General features: G+C 41.5%; 2 protein-coding genes across 3 annotated transcripts in view; one reads left to right on the forward strand and one right to left on the reverse strand.

Moving 5' to 3' along the window:
• The window catches only part of PIK3R4 (phosphoinositide-3-kinase regulatory subunit 4), a 47,521-nt gene extending 27,798 nt beyond the window's left edge, over positions 1 to 19,723 (forward strand). The window contains exons 10-20 of one of the 2 annotated variants that reach the window (XM_007529831.3): positions 3,458 to 3,659; positions 5,607 to 5,794; positions 6,336 to 6,546; positions 8,874 to 9,039; positions 11,766 to 11,930; positions 13,259 to 13,470; positions 15,405 to 15,536; positions 17,728 to 17,828; positions 18,237 to 18,325; positions 18,600 to 18,708; positions 19,192 to 19,723. In XM_007529831.3, the coding sequence (XP_007529893.1) occupies positions 3,458 to 3,659; positions 5,607 to 5,794; positions 6,336 to 6,546; positions 8,874 to 9,039; positions 11,766 to 11,930; positions 13,259 to 13,470; positions 15,405 to 15,536; positions 17,728 to 17,828; positions 18,237 to 18,325; positions 18,600 to 18,708; positions 19,192 to 19,362 (1,746 nt within the window). In that variant the 3' untranslated portion in view covers positions 19,363 to 19,723. Of the gene's footprint in view, positions 1 to 3,457; positions 3,660 to 5,606; positions 5,795 to 6,335; positions 6,547 to 8,873; positions 9,040 to 11,765; positions 11,931 to 13,258; positions 13,471 to 15,404; positions 15,537 to 17,727; positions 17,829 to 18,236; positions 18,326 to 18,599; positions 18,709 to 19,191 lie in introns of those variants that run through there. The other variant, XR_009547104.1, reaches the window with a different exon arrangement.
• Positions 19,724 to 21,207: 1,484 nt separating this feature from the next.
• The window catches only part of COL6A6 (collagen type VI alpha 6 chain), a 162,100-nt gene continuing 159,564 nt past the window's right edge, over positions 21,208 to 23,743 (reverse strand). Inside the window, exon 40 of the mRNA XM_060180900.1 lies at positions 21,208 to 23,417. Within this exon, the coding sequence (XP_060036883.1) occupies positions 23,234 to 23,417 (184 nt within the window). The 3' untranslated portion in view covers positions 21,208 to 23,233. The remainder of the gene's footprint in view (positions 23,418 to 23,743) is intronic.

Raw genomic sequence — 23,743 nt, forward strand, 5'->3', positions numbered from 1 at the left:
ACTCCATAGTCACTAAATTTCTTTTATGTAGTGTTGACTTTGTATGGTTATACAGTTTAGTTACTTGAGAATAGTTAGGTTCTTTAAAAGCCCACCCCCTACCCCACCCCCTTTTTTGTTTTGGTTCTTAAAGGATAGTCCAGAACAAACTATGATCAGGGGCCATTTTTGTCTTTCTGTTAAGGACCTCTAAGGATATGATAATCTGTAGGTCTTTCACTATGGCTGGTGAGGGCAGGAATGCTTGATCCCCAGCCTTGTGTTTGCTCCAGAAATGGATTATCACTTTCTGGTAATCCTTGACTTTCGGGTAATTTCCCCTGGTACATCTTCCTTAGTTCAGTGTTCTCAGTGTAAGACTCAAGGAGACCCTGAAGTGTCTCTGAAATTCTTCCACTGTGCCATATCTCTTTGGTTCTCTGCCACACCCCCCCCCCCCGACACACACACACAGCCTTTATGGGTTCCTCGGACTCAGCTCAGTATCTAGAAGTTGGACTGCTGAAGTCTCAGTGTGGTGGCCTAGAAATTCTCTGCAGAGTACACTGGGTTATCTGATAGGACTCCACTTTATCTTGAGGATCACAGCCCTCTGCTGTCTTCCAGTGCCTTAAAAGTTCACTTGCTTGCTTACTTTCCTTTGAGTGGGGAGAGTCCAGTTTTCAAATGGAAAGGTAAATTGAAGCCTTGTCATAGTTAGAAGTCTGTGGACCCATTTATGGCATGTGTACAACCCAAGAATTGTGCTGTGTGTTATTACTTCTTAATCATGACCTTTGGTTAGCACATCTCCTGGCTTGTTTTTCTAGGAGTGTTTTGGCTATCCTGAGTCCTCTATTTCTGTATACATTTTCCCAATAATATTTTCAAATCAGTTTGTCATTTTATACAAACAAGACAAAGCATTTGTGTATGTACTGAGATTGCATTGAAACTTACAAGAAAATTGAAGTCTCAACAACATGGGATTTTTTTATTTGACAGACCTGGTATTTGTTCATTGGTTTCATTTAGTTAGAGCCTTAATACATCTCTAGGATTTATGACACCCTTTGTAGAATTTTGTACATATTTTACTACATGTATTTTTGGGTATTTGATTTTAATACTATTATAATTGGTAATTGTTTATTTATTTTGGGTAGACACAGAAATTGGGGTTAGGGAGACATGCAGCAATATCTCACTGCTTGCGAAGCTTTTCCTCTGCAGGTGGGAAATAGAGGCTTGAATCCAGGTCCTTGCACCTGGTAACATGTGTGCAGAGCCAGGCACACCATTGGCTGGCCCCAGCCCCAGCCCCAGCCCCAGCCCCCACTTGTGTAATTTAAACTGATCTTGTGTCTCACAACCCTATAAAACTTAACTAGGAGTCACTCCTGACAGCTGTTTATTTTGTATAGAGACAGAAGTTGAGGAAGAAGAGACACAGGGAGACAGTGGAACTCCTGGAGCGCCGCTTCGCTGCTCATGAGGCATGCCCTTGAGGGTGGAGACTGGGAGCTTGACCCTGCGTCCTCGTGAGTGGTCGCAGTGCCCTCCACCACCCGCCCTCTACTGCCCCAATGGCTTGCTCATACTTTCTTCCCTTGCTGGCAGAGTTTCACGGGCGCTTTATGCCTGCATGAGTTCGCCTCTACCAGTGGCCTATTTTGTTTGCTTGTTATTTTCAAATAGACAGTGAAAGGAAGGGAGAATGAAGAAGAGACCATAGACACCATACACTGCCTCACCTCCTTTGAAGCTTTCTGCTTTGCATGGTGATTCTACATGGTGGCCAAGGGCTCAAACTCAGGTCCTTGAACATGGAAAACTGTTCTAACTGGGGAGCCACATCCTGGCCCCTGATACATTTCTTTTGAATTTATACATTTGCATTCATTCAACCCCCCCCCCCTCCCTAAGTCTTATGTGTTGTTTTCGACGGGCTGGCTTCATGGGCGGGTAACAGACGACCCGGGACTCATGGCTGGGTTGTATGCAGTATCTCTTTATTCATGCTGGACGCAGCACAATCTAAGCCGAGCTAAGCTAAACTAAAAACTAAACTAAGAATGCTGTCTTTATATATACTTGCCAAGTAGGGTGTAAACAGGATGTGATGTAGAGAGGGTGGAGAGAAAAGTGACTGGTGAATATCAGGGTGTGACAAGGAGAGGGGGGCTGAGCAGGCAAGAATTCTACCACTGAACCACCAATGCCCTGGAGGGAGGGTGGTGCTTGTTAATAGTGGTTATGTAAATAGAATACAGTGGTTATGTAAATAGAATGCAGTGTTAAGCAGGGGGGATTTAAACCAAATGAAACAGAAAAGGTTTTTAGAAGTAGAATTAGAAGCATACCAACATTATGTATTTCTGTTCTTGCCTTATTGAAGTGACTAGGCTCTTAAGTACATGGTTCAACAGAATTGACAATAGTGGTCATCCTCATCTAGTTGGGAATGCTCACTGTATTATTTTTATTTTGCTGTTTTTAAATAGCTCTTTTGTACGATTTTTAATCAGAGTAATGAAATTCACTTCCACTTCTGTAATCACTCACTAAGATTATTATAGAAGAATGTCGTTTTGTCGGATTCATTTTCTATATTGAAGTTGCTGTGTAGCCTTTCTGTTCTGTTGATGTGAGATATATAGACTAAGAAATCTTATATTGTACTCTTTTACTCTTGGATTCTCGAACTGAACATACATCATATTGTTTTTATTTTTAAGTACTTTAAATTATGAAAGCATTTGACTAAATAATATGAAGTAGTGATATTCTCAAAATGTCTAGGAGCAAGGTGGCAGCTGCCACACTTTTGCTTAATACTGTATTTCCAAATTGTGTGTTTTGGGATATCAGAAGAATGAGGTGTAGGGGCCAGGCAGTGGCACACTTGGTTAAGTGTGCATATTACAGTGCGCAATGGTCCAGGTTCAAGCCCCCTGGTCCCCACCTGCAGGGGGAAAGCTTTACGAGTGGTGAAGCAGGGTTGCTTCTCTTGTCTCTCTGTCTCTCTGTTTCCCTCTCTATCTTCCCCTCTCAATTTCTCTCTGTCTCTATACAATAATAAATAAAACATTAAAATAAAAAAAAAGGATGAGGTGTGGGTCTGTGCTGATACATACTTCTATTGTCATTGGTGTTTTTCATTATACCAACTTGACTTATTTTGTTTTTTAACTAGAACCTAGCTCAATTCTGGTTTATGGTGGTGCTGGGGATTGAACCTGTGACTTTGAGTTCTTCAGGCATGAAAGTCTTTTTTTTTTTTTCCCTTAGATTGTTTTTATTTTTTTATTTATAAAAAGGAAACATTTTTCACATAACCATTATGCTGTCTCCCCAGCCCTACCATTCTAACTTTTAATTTTTAAATTGGGTGTCTTGACCGTTCAGTTATTATTCCAAGGTCTGTTTTATTACTTGCAAAAGTAACCTAAAATATGTTGTTTTTATTTGGTCTCAGGGGATGACAGAAGAAGAGGAAGACAAACTTTTGGCACTGAAAGACTTCATGATGAAATCTCACAAAGCAAAGGCCAATATAGTGGACCAGACCCATCTTCATGACAGCAGTCAAAAAGGTGTGATTGACTTGGCAGCTCTAGGAATAACCGGAAGACAGGTCGATCTTGTTAAAACTAAACAGGAGTCTGATGACAAGCGAGGTGATTATATTCCTTTCTCTCTCTGTGTGTATCTGTTAATTTTATGAGGCTAATTAGTAATAGGATGAAATTCACATTTTTCAGACAGAATTTTAAACTGCAGTGAGTGACTCTGTTACAGTATTAGAAAACCTAGGCGGTAGAAAAGCAGAGATGTGACGATATAGTTAAAAGATTAACTTGCCAAAATCGTGACTCTGTGCCTGAGTCCAGAGGCCTGCTCTTACAATGAAATCTTCTCTGCTGAGAGGTGTGTGATAGAAGGTGACTTTCATCCCCCCCCCCCCAAACACTGGCTGAAGGCCACTAGGCCTATGCAAAATAAGACAAAGTTTTTTAATTTGTTGCTAGTTGATAGGGTCAAGTAATTGAAAAGTTAGTCTTGCTGTTTATAGTGAAAGGTAAAAAATATAGTAGAGAAACTATAACCACTTGAAGTCTTAAGATCAGGAACTGTCAGTTCTTATAAGAAGAGCTTGTACTTGAAAGTGAAATTAATTGGATGAGGTGTTTTTGTTGTTATTACCAGAGCTTCACTACTATGGGATGACTATGGGGTGGGGGGAGGGAGAGAAGTAAAAGGGTGGGCATCATAGCACCAAAGCTTCCTCCAGTGTGGGGCTAGGTGGGCTAAAACCTGGTTCCCAGTTATGCCAGAGCAGATATCCTTTCCAGGTGACCTGTTGTGTTAGTCTGACTATATGAGGGTTTGTTATGTTGTTGTTATTTGTTTCATTTTGTTTTGTTTTTCACTCCATTCTATTTGATAGGATAGAGAAACTGAGAGGCAGGGGGGAGAGAATGAGACACCTGCAGGACTGCTTCACAGTGTGTGAAGCTTTCTCCTTGCAGGTGGGGACCAGAGAATTGATCCCAAGGCCTTGAGCATGGTAATGTGTGTTTAGCAGGTGTGCCACCACGTGGCCCCTGTAGGAAGTTTTTTAAGACCTCATGCATTCTTCCTGTTAGTTCTCTTTGAAGGTATATTTACTTCCAAATTCAGGTCTTTAAAATCTCTCCTATTCCAGTGTCAGATTTTGAGGGCAGCTGATAACTACGTAAAATTCAAACCTTAGCTGACAAATGTATGATAAAATATTTACAACCTAATAATAATGGTTTACATCCCAAATAGGTGAAATACTCATACAAATTATTAAGAAAACATAAGCACCTCAAAACATAACACATGACTGATAGCTAGAAAGGAGTATGTTCAAATGAAGTAATTGCAGATTAAAATAGTAAGATGCAGTTTGTGCCAGTGCGATCAACAATGATTGATGGGTCCCATGGCTGCAAAAAGTTTAGGGAAACAGGCATTTTTCCTACATATTACTGATGAGATTGTAAATTCACCATATGCTTTTATTCTTTGAGTTAACATTTTCAGTTAAAAAAAAAAGAATATGGTAAAATGTCAGTAGAGAGATATTGTTTGTAAGGTTGACAAAGTTGTGGGGGCAGTTGATGGTACATTTTGGTAATTAAAATTAAATAGCAAAGAGTGCCTCATCTGTCTGTAGTCAGGACATAACTGTAGAGCAACTGATATTACTTATCATATTTATACTTCTTGTTTTGTTCCCTAATTAGCTGACAGCAGAAGTGGATAAGCCATATCTAGCATTGTAGTTAGTGACAATAAAATGTTTCAATTCCTCTTTATCCAGATACAGTATCCAGTGGTTACTTGAAATTCAGCTAGCTTTGGGAACTAAAAAAATAATTAGATCTGGTTATTGGCATCATTATGTGCTCTGTGTGCCCTAGTGATAATTGAGAATCAGTGAGTTGATGCATAAATATAAATTGTAGATTATAAGACTAAATAGGTACATACCCTTGCCTGCCTACCCCCGTGTCCCCCCATCAACAAACAAAACAGTGAAAGCATGTAGGGCTTTTAGAGCCTTCGTTTAGACTGCTCTGCACTTGATTTTGCAGCTAGGAAACATGTAAAACAAGACTCAAATGTCAATGAAGAATGGAAAAGCATGTTTGGGTCACTGGAGCCAGCAAACATCCCACAGGCCTTGCCCAAAGGGACGGACCAGGAGGTAATTCAGGCTGGGAAGCCCCCTCGATCCGAGTCCTCTGCTGGGATCTGTGTTCCTTTGTCCACTTCTCCACAGGTACTGCCACTTGGCTCAATGCTTCTCTTTCGGTTTTCTATCCCCATTCTATTGTTTTTAGATGTTTAAATATGGCGCTGTTATTTGAAAAATCAATATAGTGGCTTTTTCTTTAGGGAGGACATGTTTCTTTAGGGAGGACATGTTTCTTTCTCAGACAGGTTTATTTTGTAGCCATGGTGAAATCTAGCTATTGAAAGTAGCAATAACCGGATCTCAGAGTGGTTCTTACCTCACACTTTAGAGGACTTATTTGTAAAATGAAATGACTGGTTAAAGACATCATCAGTATGAGCTATGGTTATAACTTGACTACAGTGAATCTTTAAAGTTTTCTTTATTTATAACCTAATTACATAGTTATACATGCAAAAAATGGCAAAAATATCAGCCTTCACCATGATGCATTAGATAGAAAACGTATCATTGCATCCAAGTGGATTTTAAAACGCGTACATTAGTAGTGGACAAAGTTAATATAATGAATACAGAGAACACGGGAACATTTGTCACATAAATGCCATAACTGTTCGTTTTTCAGGTTCCTGAAGTGGCAAATATCCAAAGTAGGAAACCAACAGCACAGGTTTTAAGTAGTACAACTGTACCATCCGCCTGCCAGATCCGGATCACCACTTGTAAAACCGAACTCCAGCAGCTCGTACAGCAAAAGCGCGAGCAGTGTACTGCTGAGAGAATAGCTAAGCAGATGATGGAAAATGCTGAGTGGGAGAGTAAACCGCCACCACCAGGTAAAGACGGCGCTGGCAGGAAGCTGTCTTCCTGCCTGGGCGCTGAGACCTCGAGTCGAGTGGGAGGAATTAAGAACAACACTGTCACTCTGGAACGCCAGAGGGAGAAATAATTAGTGAGAGAGCTCAGTCGTTGTATGTGGAGTTGGGTTAGGGGACCACTTCGAGCACCTTTTTAGGTCAGTCACGTAGTGAGCGTTTCAGCTTCCTCCATCGGCATCGTCAGGCTTTTCTTGCCTGCTTTGTGTTCATGCCACTTTCTCACTGAATGTCAGGTTTTAATTGTAAACCGTGGCTTTTAATTGCTGAAGGGTTTGGCATTTATTGCCTTTTTTTTTTTTTTTTTTAAAAAAAGTAAAAATAAAGAGATTCACACAGAGAGTTAATAAAATTGCTTTTAACCCCATCATTCAATGATGATCACCATGAATGTGGGTGGTGAGCCGGCCGAGGATGGCATTGGGAGGATAATTCACCTGGAGTGATGCCTGCTTCTCCATGCCTGCAGCCCCAGTGTGAGCCTGGCCCCCTTCCACTGTGTAAATCTTCAGCACCGGTGTCTTTCCCCCATCCTATTTCTGTGTCTCCTGTCTGAACTAGCCAGCCTGGAGCAGTGAAGCCCCGGCATGACTGGCTGGCTCTCTCCCTAACTCTCCCCTTTCTATAAATATGAAACATGCACATTCTTTTCTTGGGGGGGAGCAAGAATACTCCTCTATTCTGAAAGGATGCAAAAGAAATTTAGAGGTATTTTATATGAAAAGTGGTTCTGCCATGCTAACAGACTTGTCCAATGTAATGTGGTGATCCTAGTCTTTAAACTGTTAAGAATTCAGAGAAAGTGGTGATAAATATCAGTGACTTAAAGAATGTAGACATATTTTTAAGTGATAATGAGTACCACTAGTCACATAACTTTTTTGGTTATAATTTATATTTGAATATGCATAAGTTCTGTAATATGGTTTTAGTGTGGCTTAACCAGGCCTGATTTAAAAACAACAACAAAAAAGTTGATCACAAACTATTGTACAATAGGATCGAAGAGAAATGGCATTTATACTTAAATTGCGCTGTACATTTTATTCAGTAGTCATAAAAATGGTGTATTTGTGGTTCAGAAAACGTTCACTGGCTGTAGCATCTCTGATTTTTACCTTCCACATTTAAGTGCTTGTGTGAAACTGATTCTCCCCAGAGGAAATGTTCAACCTAGCCTGACAGATTATCTAGACGTGACGGAGAAGTGTTTCTGATCGCTGTCAGACCCAGCATATCCTCTTTAAAAATCACATTCAGCTTTTCTTCCTACACACGTCAACTGGAGATTTGAAGGGAGACACTTTATTTTTTAATCTCAGAGTCATCCAGGATTGGCAGTAATCTTGGATTCATTTTGGTTTTTGATACGAAGAAATAATTTCATGTTAAAATGACACTGTAATCACTTAAAACTAGGCACACAGTCCTGACTCCACATGTAGTATGCTGTTTAATAGATTTTGTTTTGTTTGATTTTAAAATTGATTGATGTTAAATGTTAACTGTTTGATTTAATAAAAGTTTCATTTATCAAACAGTTACCCGCAAGGACCTGGGCTAAGTTTTCTCAATCTATAAAACTTGTTTTGTGGTCTCAGGGAATTATTAATTCATTAGAGAAAATTAATCACACATGGTAGTGAAACATAAAGTGTGCATTTATAAAAGAAAATGCATGGAAAATCTGAGGTTATAATTCATATTACTATTTATAGTAGCATACTGATACCATAGAATGAAGGCTTGTAGTTAGAACAACCAACATTTGGGTGTTGACTGTGACTTGGGGACCATGTAGAATCTCCTTACACTTTGCGTCTTTACGTAGCCACCCTTCGCATCAAGTACTCTCTCACATTTGTCACGTGAGCAAATTGAATCTCAGAGTGTGTCAGTAGGTACCTGCGAAGCCACACGTGTAAGCTGTCTGGTGCTTTGAGACCTTCAACTCAAGAGTCCTCTCTGGTGTAAATCGCTCTAGGTCACGGTAGTCATTGCCTCTTGCTATTGATCAAGTATTCAGGATTTTTTTCAGGCAACAAGTAACTGCTTTGTTTTCTCGGGCACTGGAAAATGCCCACCGACCACTAACCAACCCCCCTCAGTCTTAGGCAGTGGTATCTGAGCAACACTAGATTGCTGTTCTCAATATCTCATTCAGTTTTAAAAGTAGGGCTTTGTATTGGCTAGCGGGTGGGCCCTTTGTTTAGTCCTGGCAAATAGGACTGCAGTGAGGGTCAGAGCGTATGTGTGAGCCACGCTTTGACAGACTCTTGCTTTTATAGGGTGGCGCCCTAAAGGGCTACTCGTTGCACATCTCCATGAACACAAATCTGCTGTGAATCGAATCAGAGTGTCTGATGAACAATCACTTTTTGCAACATGTTCAAATGACGGCACCGTGAAGATCTGGAATAGTCAAAAGATGGAAGGGAAGACCACCACTACCAGGTAACACATACTTAGGAGGTGGATGTTAGTCAGCAAATAGTTACTGAGTATTTACTCTGTGGTAGCTACTGTTAGCTGCCAGGGACACAGCAATGATAAACAAACAAGAACACATTTTCTGTAGAGTCTGCCTTCCTGTGTGACGTGACAGTGAACAGTAGAGGTGAGTGAAGCGTGTAGTCAGCTAGATGGTTAGGAAGGTTATGGAGGAAAGTATGATAGGAATAGGGGATGTAGTAGGGGGAGGGTTGGGTTTTATTACTATTTTAAATTTTATTTATTTGTTTTGGATAGAGACAGAAATTGAGAGGGAAGGGAGAGAGAGGGAGAGACTGTGGCACTGTCTCACCGTTCATGAGGCTCTTCCCTCCCCCCCCCCCCGTAGCTGGAAACTGGGGGCTTGGACCTGGTTCCTTGTGAACAGATGCTCTCAAGCAGGTGTACCACCAGCTGGCTCATTGTGATGATTTTTTTTTTTCCCTCCAGGGTTATTGCTGGGCTCGGTGCCTGCACCATGAATCCACTGCTCCTGGAGGCCATTCCCCCCCGCCCCCTTTTGTTGCCCTTGTTGTTGTAACCTCGCTGTGGTCACCTTGCTATCACAGCTGCGATGTGATGATTTTTTTTAAAAAAGATATATTTTATTTTGCTTATATATAGAGAGACATAGAGAGGGAAAGGGAGATAGAAAGGGAGTGGACACCTGCAGCACCGCCTACCACTTGTGAAGTTCTGTCCCTTCAGGTGGGGACTCAGGGCTTGAATCCAGGGTTTTGCACGCGGTGAGATTTGTTCTCAGCCAGGTGCACTACCATGCAGCCCTGGGGTTGAATTTTAAATAAGTTGACCAGAGACTTCCTCACAGAGAAGATGCCACTTGAGGGAAAGACCTGGTAACAGTGGAGGAAGAACATTGAAGTCAGAGCAAACTGGGATTTCAAAGGCCCCAAGGTAGAAAAATATTTGACCTGTTTGAAGAATAGCAGAAAGGTTTATAATTGGGGCAGAGGAACTGGATGGGAGGGGTAAGATAGGTGAGGCCATATTACACTAGGCCCTGTGGGCTTTTGTACTTTTTAGTTTGAGATGGTCATCTTTGAAAGAGTCTTAGTAGACATGGACCTGAACTAATTTTCACCACAGCTGTGCTTGTTTTGTTGAGAATAGACTGAAGAGGCAGGTGCAGAACATTTGGAGGCTGTTTAGAAATCAGTCCATCTATCCATCCACCCTTCTCCCTCCCCTCCCTCCCTTCCTTTTTATTTATTTGCCAGAGACAGATATCAATATAGAGGGAAGCGGGAGACAGAGGGGAAGAGAAACACTTGCTACTCTATTTTACCACTTGCAAAGCTTCCTCTGTGTAGCTGAGGGCTAGGGGCTTAAACCTGGGTCCCTGTGCATTGTGACATGTGTGCTCAACTGGGCGTGCCATCATCTGGCCCTACTAGTCAGGAAGTCAAGCAAGAAGAGAACACAGTGACTAAAGAAGATCAGATTCTGGGTATTTTTGATGGTAGAGCCAACCCAGATTATCGAATGGGCTAGAGTACAAGTAAAGAAATGATTTGTGATCCAAGAGGTGGTACAGTGGGTAAAGCATTGCACCCTGTACGCATGAGGTCCCAAATTAAATCCCTGGCAGCACATGTACCAGAGTGATGTCTGGTTCTTTCTCTCCTCTGGTCTTTCTCATTAATAAATAAATAAAATCTTAAAAAAAAAAAAAAGATAGGCTGTAGCTCTGTCAGAAAAGAAGAAGGAAGAAGCTATGTTACAGAAGAGTTGAGAAAGATATTCAGGCCCAGTGAAATAGCTCTCTTGGATAGTGTGCTGCTTTGGCACGTGTAGGATAAAAAAGATGAATCATAGCTTTTCCGAACAAAACACACAAACACACACTCTTAAAATATTCATAATTCTTGGAGAGTTTTTTTTACATGTTATGCCACAGTGCTGTCCATATGTTAAGGCAATAACTAAGAATTAATTTCCAAATCTAGTTTCTTTTTTCTTTTCTATTTTTATAGTACAGTCTTTGACAGTGGGCACAATTTCCTGTCTCTGCATGATGAGTGTCTTCAGAATATACTGACCTCCAGTTTAGGACCCCAAGCCCACCGCAGGCCCCTGTCTTCTTCTCCCTCCCTAGAACCCTTTGCTTTGGTGTGTTCTGCCACTTCTAGTCTAAGCTTCCACCCTGTGGTCTCCATTCCTGTCACTGTCTTCCACATCCTGCCTAGGAGTAAGCTCCTCTGGTATTTATCCCTCTCTCCCTGACATCCCACCCAACACTATTCCTTCAAGTTCCATCTAAGACAAGGCGGAGATTGGGGTTTTAGAGTCTCTGGCTTTTACTGTCCAGGTCTTTATCTGTGGACTTTGCTTTGGTGCACAGTGTGATGTGGTGACCTGGTTTCATTCTTACGTGTGGATGTCCAGCTTTCCCAGCACCGTCTGTTGAGGAAAAATCTTTGCTGTCCAGGATGTTTTTTCCATGTAACAGAGAAGAATGTGGATCTGACCATCATAAAATATCAGAGGGGAAGACAGTTTCATGCCAGTGTTTATAGGGTACAGGACAGGCCGGTTTCTTTTTGTTTGAGACGAAGGCAGTAAAATAGACCTCTAAGTAATTTTGTTAAGTGTGTGGAGGTTTATTAATAATAGCAGTGATAATGCTCTAGTGGCCCTTTCATAAATGCAACTTAATTTCTTTTGTGCAGATCTATTCTAACGTATAACCGAATTGGAGGCCGCATCAAGACACTCACTTTCTGCCAGGGATCCCACTACTTAGCCATAGCATCTGACAATGGTGCTATCCAGCTTCTTGGAATCGAGGCTTCCAAGCTGCCCAAATCTCCGAAAATTCATCCTCTACAAAGCAGGTATTTGTATTTATATTATTATTATTCTTATTTTCCCTCCAGGGTTATTGCTGGGGCATTCCATGCCAGCACCACGAATCCGCTCCTCCTAGAGGCTATTTTTTCCCATTTTGTTGCCCTTGTTGTCGCCCTTGTTGTGAGCTTGTGGCATCTTGTCACATTTTATTTAGCATTTGGACTTTTCATCACTTTTAGGGGAATTTCACCAGTACCAGAATATTTATAAAAATATTTTTTTATTTATCTGAGTTAGCAAACTACAGCCTACAGTTATACCCCATAAACTGAGAATGATTTGTGTTTTTTTTTTTTAATTATTTATTTATTTATTTATTTTCCCTTTGGTTGCCCTTGTTGTCTTTTTTTTTTATTGTTGTTGTAGTTATTATTATTGTTGTTATTGATGTGGTTGTTATTGGATAGGACAGAGAGAAATGGAGAGAGGATGGGAAGACAGAGGGGGGAGAGAAAGATAGACACCTGCAGACCTACTTCACCGCCTGTGAAGCGACTCCCCTGCAGGTGGGGAGCCAGGGGCTGGAACCCGGATCCTTACGCCGGTCCTTGCGCTTTGCGCCACCTGCGCTTAACCCACTGCACTACTGCCCAACTCCCATGATTTGTGTTTTTAAGTAAAAAAAAATCATGAGAGAGGTATATATGATTTGCAAAGCCTAAAATATTTGCTCTAACTCCTTACAGAAAATGTTTGCTGGCTTTTGATTAAGAGATAAGACCAGAATACTGTGTGCAAAAGCGTGACTCAGACAAAGGAGGCTACTAGTATGCTTAAGATACTCTTAAATTTTAAAATGCCCAAGTTAAAAAAAAAAAAGTGATCTGTGCTTTGAGGTAGTACATAAAAGGAATAAAGAGTCAGTGATACTGTATTACTTTTACTTTGTCAGCAGTTTTTAAGAAATAAACTACTAAGTCAAGATAACAATACTGAATGAATCTGAAGTCTTTTTTGTTAATGAAAAACATGAGACCTAACAGATAAAATACCGTGTTTCAGTTATATTCTGGGGCTAGGAAGACAGCATAATGGTTATGCAAAAGGACTTTCATGCCTGAGCTCAGCACCAAAAGTCCCAGGTTCAATCCCCAGCACCAACATAAGGAGGAGCTGGACAGTGCTCTGGGCACAGATTTTAATTACATTGTGGAGGACATAACGCAGTAGGGCGGAGAGCAAATCAGTGTCTGGCACAGGCAGTGGGAAGGAGATTTCCTGACGAGGGTTAGGATATAAATTCACCTGCGGTGGAGACGGATGTTGTATTTTCAGTGACTGGAAACATCTTTGACTTTGTACATTACGTCAGGATTCTAGACCAGAAGGAAGATGGCTGTGTGGTGGATATGCATCACTTCAACTCCGGGGCGCAGTCCGTTCTTGCCTATGCCACCGTGAATGGCTCTCTGGTTGGCTGGGACCTCAGGACTTCGAGCAATGCATGGACACTGAAGCATGATTTAAAATCAGGCCTCATCACTTCCTTTGCTGTGGACATCCACCAGTGCTGGCTCTGCATTGGTAAGCGGGCTCTCATTGACTCAGCTTTGAATGCTACTGATGCCTGAAATTGCCTTTTTATGAAAGCTTTTGCTTTTTTCTGTATTGGCAATTTTTTTTCTCATTTTTTCCATAATTAGTGTATTATAACCACTTGCAATTTATTTTTTCTCTCTAGAAACGTATTTGAAAGAGAAAGCAGTATCCCAATGCCGACCATAATGTCCTCTTCTTTGAATTGAGTCTTTTTTACCTTCATCATCGTGATCAGATTTGCTGATGTTCTTATTCTGCTAGGGACTTAGTTTATGAATGACAGTATTTGAATCTGGCTACACTGGGTTTTAAGCTCCAGTAACTTGAGGCAGGCTGCTTATACTCATCTCCATATGGGCTGTGTAGTGACTTACGAGCTTTACGACAGGGCAGGTACAGGAGAAGAGCTAAAGAATGACCTTGCCGTCATCACTCCTCCCTGTTCCCTTTCCTCAAAGGCTGAAGATGGACCATGTGGTCTTGCTGGCTACTTTTTTCTTTTAGTTTCACCCCACACCCCCCACCCCCAGTCCCCTTGATTCTGGCCCTTGAGAAGGTATCCCATCTTAATTTTTGTTGCTCTTTTTCAGGAAAATTATAAGATTCTGTGGTTGAATTTTGACTTCAAGATTCTCTAGTTTTTATTTGTAAATACCTTCTATTATAGAAGTGGGTCTTATAATGTCCAACCCATGAGCCATATAAAGGCCCATGAAATCATCTGTTCCTACCCTTCCAAGGCAACCACTGGTGGGACTTAAAATTCATTAATTCTAGGAGCTTTTTTTCAGGGCATTAAGTGTTTAAGTTTTAGGTTGATAATTTTGTATGATCCACAAATGACATTATAAATATAATGATTATAAAACATAAATATAATAAATATCCAAATAGCTTAGTAGCAAAAAGGTTCCCTCTCTGCTTTATTATGTCATTTACATGAACTATATTATTTTATGCCATTTATGCCACAGTCTGCACATGTACAAGACAATGCTAGTCCTAGAAGAGAAGACGGCATACTTAGCAAGTGCAGTGACGGCTCTTAGGTGCCCTCAGTGAGGGCAGCCTGTATGCCCTTTCACTATTTAAACCATTGCCTAGAGTCGGGACAGGGGGACTTCTCTCTCTGTCTCTTACCTCTCTCTTCTGACGGAATTAGAGACTAATCCAGAGATCTCCCCAGTGTTACGACAGACACAGCTCTTCTGGGATCTCTGTGTAGTTTAAGTTCTCAGGCAAGTGTTACCACTCATCCACTTCTGCTGTGATTGGGTGCCCAGACCTGTCTCTGGGCATTCGGAGGAAAGAGCACACAGCAGCAGTCGATCGCTGATGTTTGTAACAAGGTGGTGCCAATTTAGACTAGGTAAAGTGGTCACTGAATGCCAGTGAAATACAAGTGACTCAGGCAACCTAAACATTCTGACAGGGGAAATTCATGTCATTTCTTGTATGGAGCTGTTGATTTTTTGGATGTCTTTGGCAATTAATAACAGTTCTGGTAATTAACGAATTCAATTTTAATTCACACTCGTTAGCAATTTCTGTAACAGCATTGTGATAAGCACGTTACATTCTTTTTATTTAATAACTAGAGGTGCTTTTTGAAATTGGGAGACAGTTTCATGACAACAATGCTTTTTTCTAGTGACTTTTAAAATTCATTCAAAACTCAGTGATTTGACCACTTGTATAAATGTATCACATTTTGCTTTAATCATTAGATAGCAGTCTTTTAAAGACTTATTTCTACCTATTGATGAGAGACCCAGAGCATCACTCTGGCATATACACAACTGGGAATTGAACTCAGTACCTTATGCTTGAGAGTCCAGTGCTTTACCCACTGCACCACCTCTCAGGCCACTAGATGGTAATCTGTTTTTACTTATTCTCCTCCCCCATCCCCCTTTAAGGGACGAGCAGTGGCACCATGGCTTGTTGGGACATGAGGTTCCAGTTGCCCATTTCCAGTCACTGTCATCCTTCTAGAGCTCGGATCAGACGCCTCTCAATGCACCCTCTGTATCAGTCGTGGGTGATCGCAGGTAAGATGGAGAGCGGCTTGCAGGTTTGAGGGATTTGAAAGTGCTTCTAACCTGCTGCGGAGCCTCAGGCTCTTGGAGGTTACATTTTACGTTTGAACTGACTGCTTGACTTTGGTCCATTTGGTTTATGGAAGTCTCCACTACTGTTGTTGAGTTTATGTTTAAAAACGACCTCACCCACCCCCATCGTCACTCTCCACCTCTGCCTGCCGCCTGCCTGCGCAGTGCCTGACTTTGGTTAAGACTGTCACCTGGAGAGGTGACTCCTCCTCAGTTGCCTTACTGTCTGAAGCTGCTTTTGACGTGTTCCCACAGGTTTCCCTTCCCTCGGAAGGTAGTCACATTTTCTTGGGCAGGTCCGTGGGCAGGTCTTTCAAACTTATTTTCCTCATCTGTAAAATGTGGCCGTGTGAAATACTTGCCTAGCAGAGTTGTAAGCATTTTGAGATTCAGACAGGTGACAGCTAGTGCTGGTTAAGCCTCAACACTAGCTCTCCTCTCTTGGTGCTTTTGCCCCCTTTCTCATACACCATCTGTCTCATGCTGCTGTGTCAGCGGTCACTGTTACCAAAGCTGATGGCCGTTGCGTAACCAACTTGTGACTTCATCGGTTGTTTCCACAGACAGCACTCTTGTTTCTTCTATACATTGATTTACTATTCGCCCTTGCCGCCACCTTCTTTTTTCTCTGCAAACTTTTATTTCTCTACAGTTCACTTTATCAAGGACCCAATTAATAGAAAAATCACTTTTCTCCCCCAGCATGTTTTTTTGGTCCTATCAAGGATTAAACATCCATGTGAATGAACTCCTTGATTTTATCCTTCTTTCCTTTTGGGCTGTTCTTAACAGGAGCTCCTCATTCTTGGTAACGACCAGACTGCCTCTTCAGTCCTCAGGGGACCCATCCCTTCATGGCTTCTGGTTGTCTGTCAGGGGAACAGATGACACAGTTATGTAGGATAACTTTAAGGATTCGTTTTTTCAGAAATGCTATTTAATTTACAGAGTTGTGGGTTCAGGAGCATTATAGTAGGGTAGAAGGTAGTTACTTAGAATTAGAATTTGAGTAGAAAAGCCCACACAATCAGCTTGAAGTTACTGATTTAAATTTTTCTTTTATGATTTAATTAGGGAGGGACCTTAATGGTTGTTGATACATGGGTGCGCTTTCTCATTTCTCCATGATAGGTGTCTGCAAAACACTCTCACCCTGGCCCTAGGTCTTTTTCTGCCGTCAAGTACCTGGACCCCAAAACCTCGTCCCCAGAGTCCTTTGCTTTGGTGTAATATCCAGTCCAAGTTTCACTATGTGATTTAACTTTTATCCATTCCTTACTGGGGCTTCCTCCAGACACGTGTTATCACAAGTTTATCCTGCTAGTAGTTCTGGAGAATCTACTCCTTTGCCTTTTTGCACTTACAGAGATGCATTGCTTGGCTGCCAAGTCATCTGGACAACCCAAAGTAACCTCATCTCAAGGTCTTTAACGTGATTATGTCTGCAAAGTCACTTTACCATGTGAGGTAGTGTTCAGACTCCAAACACAGGGGTCTAACTAAACAAGTGAATGGACAGTAACCGGCACTAGTGCCCTTATTCCTGCTCACGCCCCACACTCAGAAAAAGGCTGAGACCACAAGGTAGAAGCCTCAGGGCTGGCGCTGACTGCTTATTGTCCTCACCTAAAGTGAGGTTCCGTGAAGTGCAGCGGGTTTTGTTTGGCTCTTTTTCCTTTCTGCACTGTTTGCTTTCCTGCAGAGGTTAGGACAGTCGCTAGTTCATGATATATGCTCGGGGAATATTTTTCAGGTCTGGGTCTTCTGTGATCTTTCTCTGTACCTCCAGTTCCCCCAAATACCTAGAGATCTTTGTGTCTACGCTTAAGAGTGAGGTAACCTTACCTGCATCTGCCCAGCTCTCTGTGCTTTCAGTTTCAGGAGCTGCTGTATCCTTCCGGTTCAAACAGAGATCTGTGTGTTCTGTATGCCGACACGAAATCTCTGAGACAAGGTTTCTTGAAGACCGTACTGGATTTGTTTTCCCACTGCACCATTCTCCCCACTTGATAGCCTACCAGTAAATATTGGCTGGTGTTGCAACGATGACAAAAGTAGCGTTGAACATTTCTTGTCGACCATGAGAACCAGGTTCCTGTCTGAGTAGTAACTCTGGCTTTTCTTCACTTAGCTGTTCAGGGCAACAATGAAGTGTCCATGTGGGACATGGAGACTGGTGACAGAAGATTCACTCTCTGGGCCAGCAGTGCACCACCTCTTTCTGAGTTACAGGTTTGACTCCAGTTTTTATTATAAAGGCAGTAAAATGTTACACACCCTAGGCATTTTATCAAGCATGTTATCTGTTGATGGGTGAGCTTTGGGATTATATTTTGTGCCTTAGCACACACATTGCTACATACCGCTTTCCAGTTCCTTAGGCAGATCAGCTAGTGTCTTTCACTGGGCACTCAGACTGTTAGTAGTACCATCTCGGCACCTTGAAAACATATGGGTGTAAGCCCAGATTAGATCTTTGAATAGGATATGAGTTCTTTTATTTGTCTTTAATTGCCAGGTGTTCTTCTGACCTCAAATAGAAAAATTTGGGGAGCCGGTAGGCTTTGTCTGTTTGTTCAGTTAATGCCAGGTACCTATATAGACTGTCCTGTTTGGCTCATGCGTTCTTTCTTTCTTAAGCCTTCTCCTCACAGTGTCCATGGCATCTACTGTAGTCCTGCGGATGGAAATCCTATCCTGCTAACAGCTGGCTCAGACATGAAAATAAGGTATAGTTTCTGGTAAAAATATGCAAGTAACACTTAGAAGAATAAAATGTGTATGACTATTACAGCTAGCATTAGGGTAGTAAAAACATTGCTAACATAGGGATGCTTGCAGTCACCCACCTGTTAAAGGGACAGCTAGTAATGTCTCATAACTAATGTTATGCTACCTTAGAAATAGTTCTCCAGACATGAAGTAAAATAAGCTATGCATTGATATATGTAGCTTTTCCTCTTCTCCTGCAGAGACTGTCACAATTCATTTCCTCTTTCCTAGGTTCTGGGACTTGGCTTACCCAGAAAGGTCCTATGTTGTTGCAGGAGGTACTAGTTCTCCATCTGTGTCCTACTACAGGAAGATAATTGAAGGCACTGAAGTTGTTCAGGTATATATAGTCTTTCTCATTCACCGAGATGGTGGCATTTCCTCTTAACTTCTGTTCTTAAGATTAACTTATTAAGGTGTAATAAACATAGGAAGTGCTTGCTCACTCCTGAAAACAATAAAGGCAATTTCATATTTTTTACTGCGGAGCACTACTTGTCCCGGAATTGTCCTTCTACAAACGAGAAAGCAAAAGATAATGAAGATTTAAGTAACTCGCTTGGAATCACACAGTTTGTAAAAACTTTTGATGAGAAAATATACATAAAAATGTCCAAGTAAATATGTGCTTCCCTTGTGACAAACAGAAACACTGGGGCATTTGATACTTGGCTCTTTACACTTGGAAGGGCTGGAAATCTAGAATGTCATCTTAGACTTTGGCTTGTGACTGGTTATTACTGCTAACGCAAGAATATTGACACAAGACAGAATGTGGAATAGACACCTTTAACTTTCTCCTTGATTTTTAACTATGAAACAGGAAATTCAGAATAAGCAGAAGGTAGGACCGAGTGACGACACCCCTCGGAGGGGGCCAGAGTCTCTGCCTGTGGGACACCATGACATCATCACAGATGTTGCAACATTCCAGACAACGCAGGGCTTCATTGTGACTGCATCTAGAGATGGGATTGTTAAGGTGTGGAAATAAAAACCCAGGGATTTGTATAATTTGTAATGAAGTTATAAATATAACTTAAAAGGTATTTTTGGAGAAGTGAGAACAGATTCATTTGCTTATTTTTTTTGCAGTCATGCTACTGTTTCATGATTAAATAAATCCCACCCAAAGTGGTTAAGGAAGTTGCACTTAACTAGGATACTCATGTGTATCTCTGGGAGAGTCAGCCAGAAGACAGAATCTAGGACTTTTTATATGTCAGTGAGGCGAGCAATTTAAGGCTTATATGATCTCAGTTAAACTTTATATTGAAAAAGATGGCCGAATGCTGTTATAATGTAAACACATTTTTTTGCTATTCAAACCAACCAATAAACTATATTTAAACATCTGAAGGACTTTATGTCAATGTTTTTAAGAAGTAAAATTTGGATGATAATTGTCTGGAAAGATTGTTTTGAAGAAATGGACCAGGTGACACAATTGATCCACAACAGAACCCAGCGTTAGTAATCTCTGCATGTGTGGCCTGCTAGGTGTCGCGCCCATTCTGCTAGGCGTTTCTCTAGCTCCCCTTTCTTCCCATGCTTTACAGTCTGCGTTAGCGTTAGCTCCGCAGGATGTATTGGTCGCTTCTAGACAAGTGTTTGTCTTCCTGGCCATCACTAGGTTTTTTTGTTTTAATAATCTCTACAGTAAACTCTGAACTTTGCCCATCAACTTGCTTTTATTCAGTGTAGATTATTAAATGCATGAAAAAGAAAGGGAAATATATTTAGTTGATAAAACATGTTGATAATTACATGTTTTAGAAGAGCAGCATTAGGATTTCCTATTAATGCAAACCAAGTTCTCTCCACATTTGTCATCTACTTGCAGAGGGGGTATATGTATGGAGTGCAAAATACTTTAATTTGAAATCGGTTTCTGGAGTCTACAAAACTATAAAATCATCAGCCTTAAGGCTGGAATAATACAGATGAAGGGGGGTGTGTGTGTCTCTGTACTGTAGATAGCTAGTAGGCATATTTTATATTCCAAAGGGACTATGGCTATACTAGTTTTTTTTTTTTTTTTTCCCTGAGCCTGAAATCTGATATGCAGGTGAATCCTAATTATTGTCTGGGGAGGTGATGTCATGGGTGGCAGAAGGACCAGAGAGCTGGATCAGGGATGAGAGTAGTTCCCAGATATGGGAAAGGTGTATAAATATTGTTGACTGTAAACCCCATTGATTTGATGTGATCTGGGGCCCATATTCAGCTTAGCAGCCTGCGTGAACCTCTGCATCCCTGTAGATCTGAGCTCACATTCTGTGGTCATAACTAGGAACATTCCAAGCTGCCCCAATATCGACCCATCTTCCTCAGGTGTAGCATAGAGTATGTTGTCCAGTCTCCCTTCGGAGGATGGAACATTCATTCTCTACCATTGTTGATCCAAGTTGAGGACAAGGTCCTATGGGGGCCCCACAGAGGGGTCCATTTTGTTGTTCCTGATAGAGATGACCGGTAACAGTGGAGAGAGGGATTTATTTGAGGTCTAGACCCATCATGTGTGTTTGGGAATTTTTAAATTTATTATTGGATAAGAGAAGGAGGAATTGAGAGGGGAGGGTGAGATTGAGAGGGAGAGAGACACCTGTAGCCGTACTTCACCACTCGTGACGTTTCCCCCTGCAGGTGGGCACCAAGGGCTTGAAACTAGGTCCTTGCACACTGTAATGTGTGCCACCACCTGGCCCCCTTGGATTTTAATTTATCCCCAGTTTTTGCTACGTTCTCCCTTTTAAGAGACAAAAAATAGAAAGTGATAGTATTGGGAATTTTTTTAAAGGAACTCAACACTTGAAATGCAAAAAAAAAAAAAAAAGTATTACCAAGAAAGTATTTGTTGTACTTTACTGACACAGAAATAGTTGGCAAATACAATTTAAAAGTATTTCTAACAACAGACAGAAGAAATAAGTTTATACTTAAAGTTACAGGGGGAAGAAAATCTCTTTTGTTAAAACTGTTCTTACACTGCTCAATTTCCTGTACTTGAACATAATTATTTTCCTGGAAAGCACCCCTTAGGACATATAGAGAAACCTGGTAAGCTTTATTCTCTACTACATGAGTATGAATCAGGACATTTAACTCCTTGCTCCTCTGCAGACACTAGGAGCTGTCTCTGTGCAGTTGGCTGAGTCAGGAAGGCAGACATCGCATTATAAAATACTGCCCGTGACCCTTTTCCCCACATTTTATGAAAAGAGGTAACAGAAGAGGTCAGACCATTCTGACTGGCCTTTGGTTTCAGTCATCATGCACCCAGGCAGGAGCCCTCCCCTTCAGGAAGAGGTGGAGGCATTCAAATGAGAGAACACTACACTGGGGCGTAGTTGTTGACAAGTGTCAGCTCCCTTATATAATGAAGACTGGCCATGTGACCTCACTGGGGGGGAGGAGAGAGACTGCTCGCTACTGTGGCTACACACCTGGGACACCCACTACATTCACCTATACCACTCTCATTTGCATATCTCCAACTTCATGTGGACATGTGGATCAAAACATACCGTTTTCTCTTTTCCAAAACCATTATGCATTTAGAACTCTGCTAGTCCTCTTAGGTGCTGTTCTCTAGTGACTAAATAGTTACCTAGTGGATGAAAGTAACTCAGCTTCACCCCAGAGAAGTTATGCCTAAAGAATATATGGGTTTAAAAGGAAAAAAAGGTGGTGGAGCATATACTTTCACATGTACAAGGACCAGGGTTCGAGCCCATAGGGCACCTGCATGAGGGCACATCATAAATAGTGCTGTGGTATGGCATGTCTCCTTCCACCAACGCTCCACCAGTCTAGCACCTTCTTTAAAAAAAATAATAATAAAGTCATCGGGAGCAAAAAAAGAAAAATTCATTAAGGGCTAGAAAACAGCTAGAACAGAACAGGCAGAACCCAGAACAGGCAGAACCCAGGCCTTTCCCTGCATGCGGCTCTGGGCTCCAGTCCCAGCACCACATGGGAGCACCAGAGAGCAGCACCAGAGGGAGCTTGATGGTGGAACACCACTCGCACAAGGCCTTCAGTTCACTCCCTGGTGCCACATTAAAAAGAAGTATATATATTATATGTATATAATATGTATATTATATATATATATACACACACACACACACACATGTCAGAATGGCCAGGCAAGAGTTGCTCCATAGTAAAGATGCAACCCACAGATCAAAAGCAATAATTTATGTCCTGGGAGAACGTACTGAATTTTTCAGCATGTGAAGGAAAATTCGGAGCTGGGGGAATTATGACTGCTTCTCACCTGTGGAATCAAACCTAAGGGCAAGCAGGGAAATCTCTTCCCTCTGACTAGCCGGTGGATGCAGAGACTTGTTCTGTGCTGAAAGGGAAGGTCAGCACTGCTGAATCATGACGCAAATAGCACCTCTTTCTAGGGCAAATGCTTCAGTTTCCCAAAACATTGCCCTCTGACTGCACACACGAACACTCACTGCTGGACTGAGAAGGCAGGTTGGTGTGCAGAGGTACTGGGCCAAGACACAGGTGCACGAGAACTAGCATTACATGATAGAAAATCTACCTGCAAATTATGCCTCCATTACATTTTTTCCAAAAACACTTCTTTGATTCTCCTCTTAATGATAAAAATGCTTGAGCATATCAGTATTAAGCATGCTATAATTCTCAGGAACAGTCAAATGAACAAGATAAATCTTCCTGCTAGTGAGTTCACAGGCCAAACTGGCCAGTAGTCTACCTACCACCTTGCTAGCTGTCCAGAGTAGACCTTGGGTCATAGGCAGATGTCCCAATAAAAATCCGCTGCCATGACAGTGAATGCCGTGGTTCAGCCAGTCTTACCATGCTTCTAAAAGTGGAATTCTTCAAGCACTTTCTTTATTATGTCCTTTGGAAACAGTGTTTATCACTCTTTTTTCATTTTTAAACATATGGAATTTGTGCCTGTTGCCTCTTGCTACTCTTGAAAGAAACTTTTTATCTTGAAAGAACTTTGTCTTCTGTGGTGCATCTTCTTTGAGGGCAGCTTTCTGTGGCCCAGGAACAAAGCTATGTAACAAAGAAGAGAAACATCATTAGAAGAATGAATGCCATCTCACCTTTAATGCACACTGTTCACCTTTCTCCCGGAATTAATCGTACCGTTTCTTGAATCCTTGCAGGGTTTCTTTCTTCTTCTTGTTCTCTTTTTTTTTTAAATGGGAGGGATTAATGGTTTACAATCAACAATAAAATACAGTAGTTTGTACATGTGTAACATTCTTCAGTCTTCCACATAACAATTCAACCCCCACTACGTCCTCCTCTGCCATCCTGTTCCAGGTCCTCAATTCTCTCTCCCACCCCAGAGTCCTTTGCTTGTGTGCAGTACACCA

Source organism: Erinaceus europaeus, chromosome 21 (genome assembly GCF_950295315.1).
Source record: "Erinaceus europaeus chromosome 21, mEriEur2.1, whole genome shotgun sequence".
NCBI classification, from domain to species: domain Eukaryota; kingdom Metazoa; phylum Chordata; class Mammalia; order Eulipotyphla; family Erinaceidae; genus Erinaceus; species Erinaceus europaeus.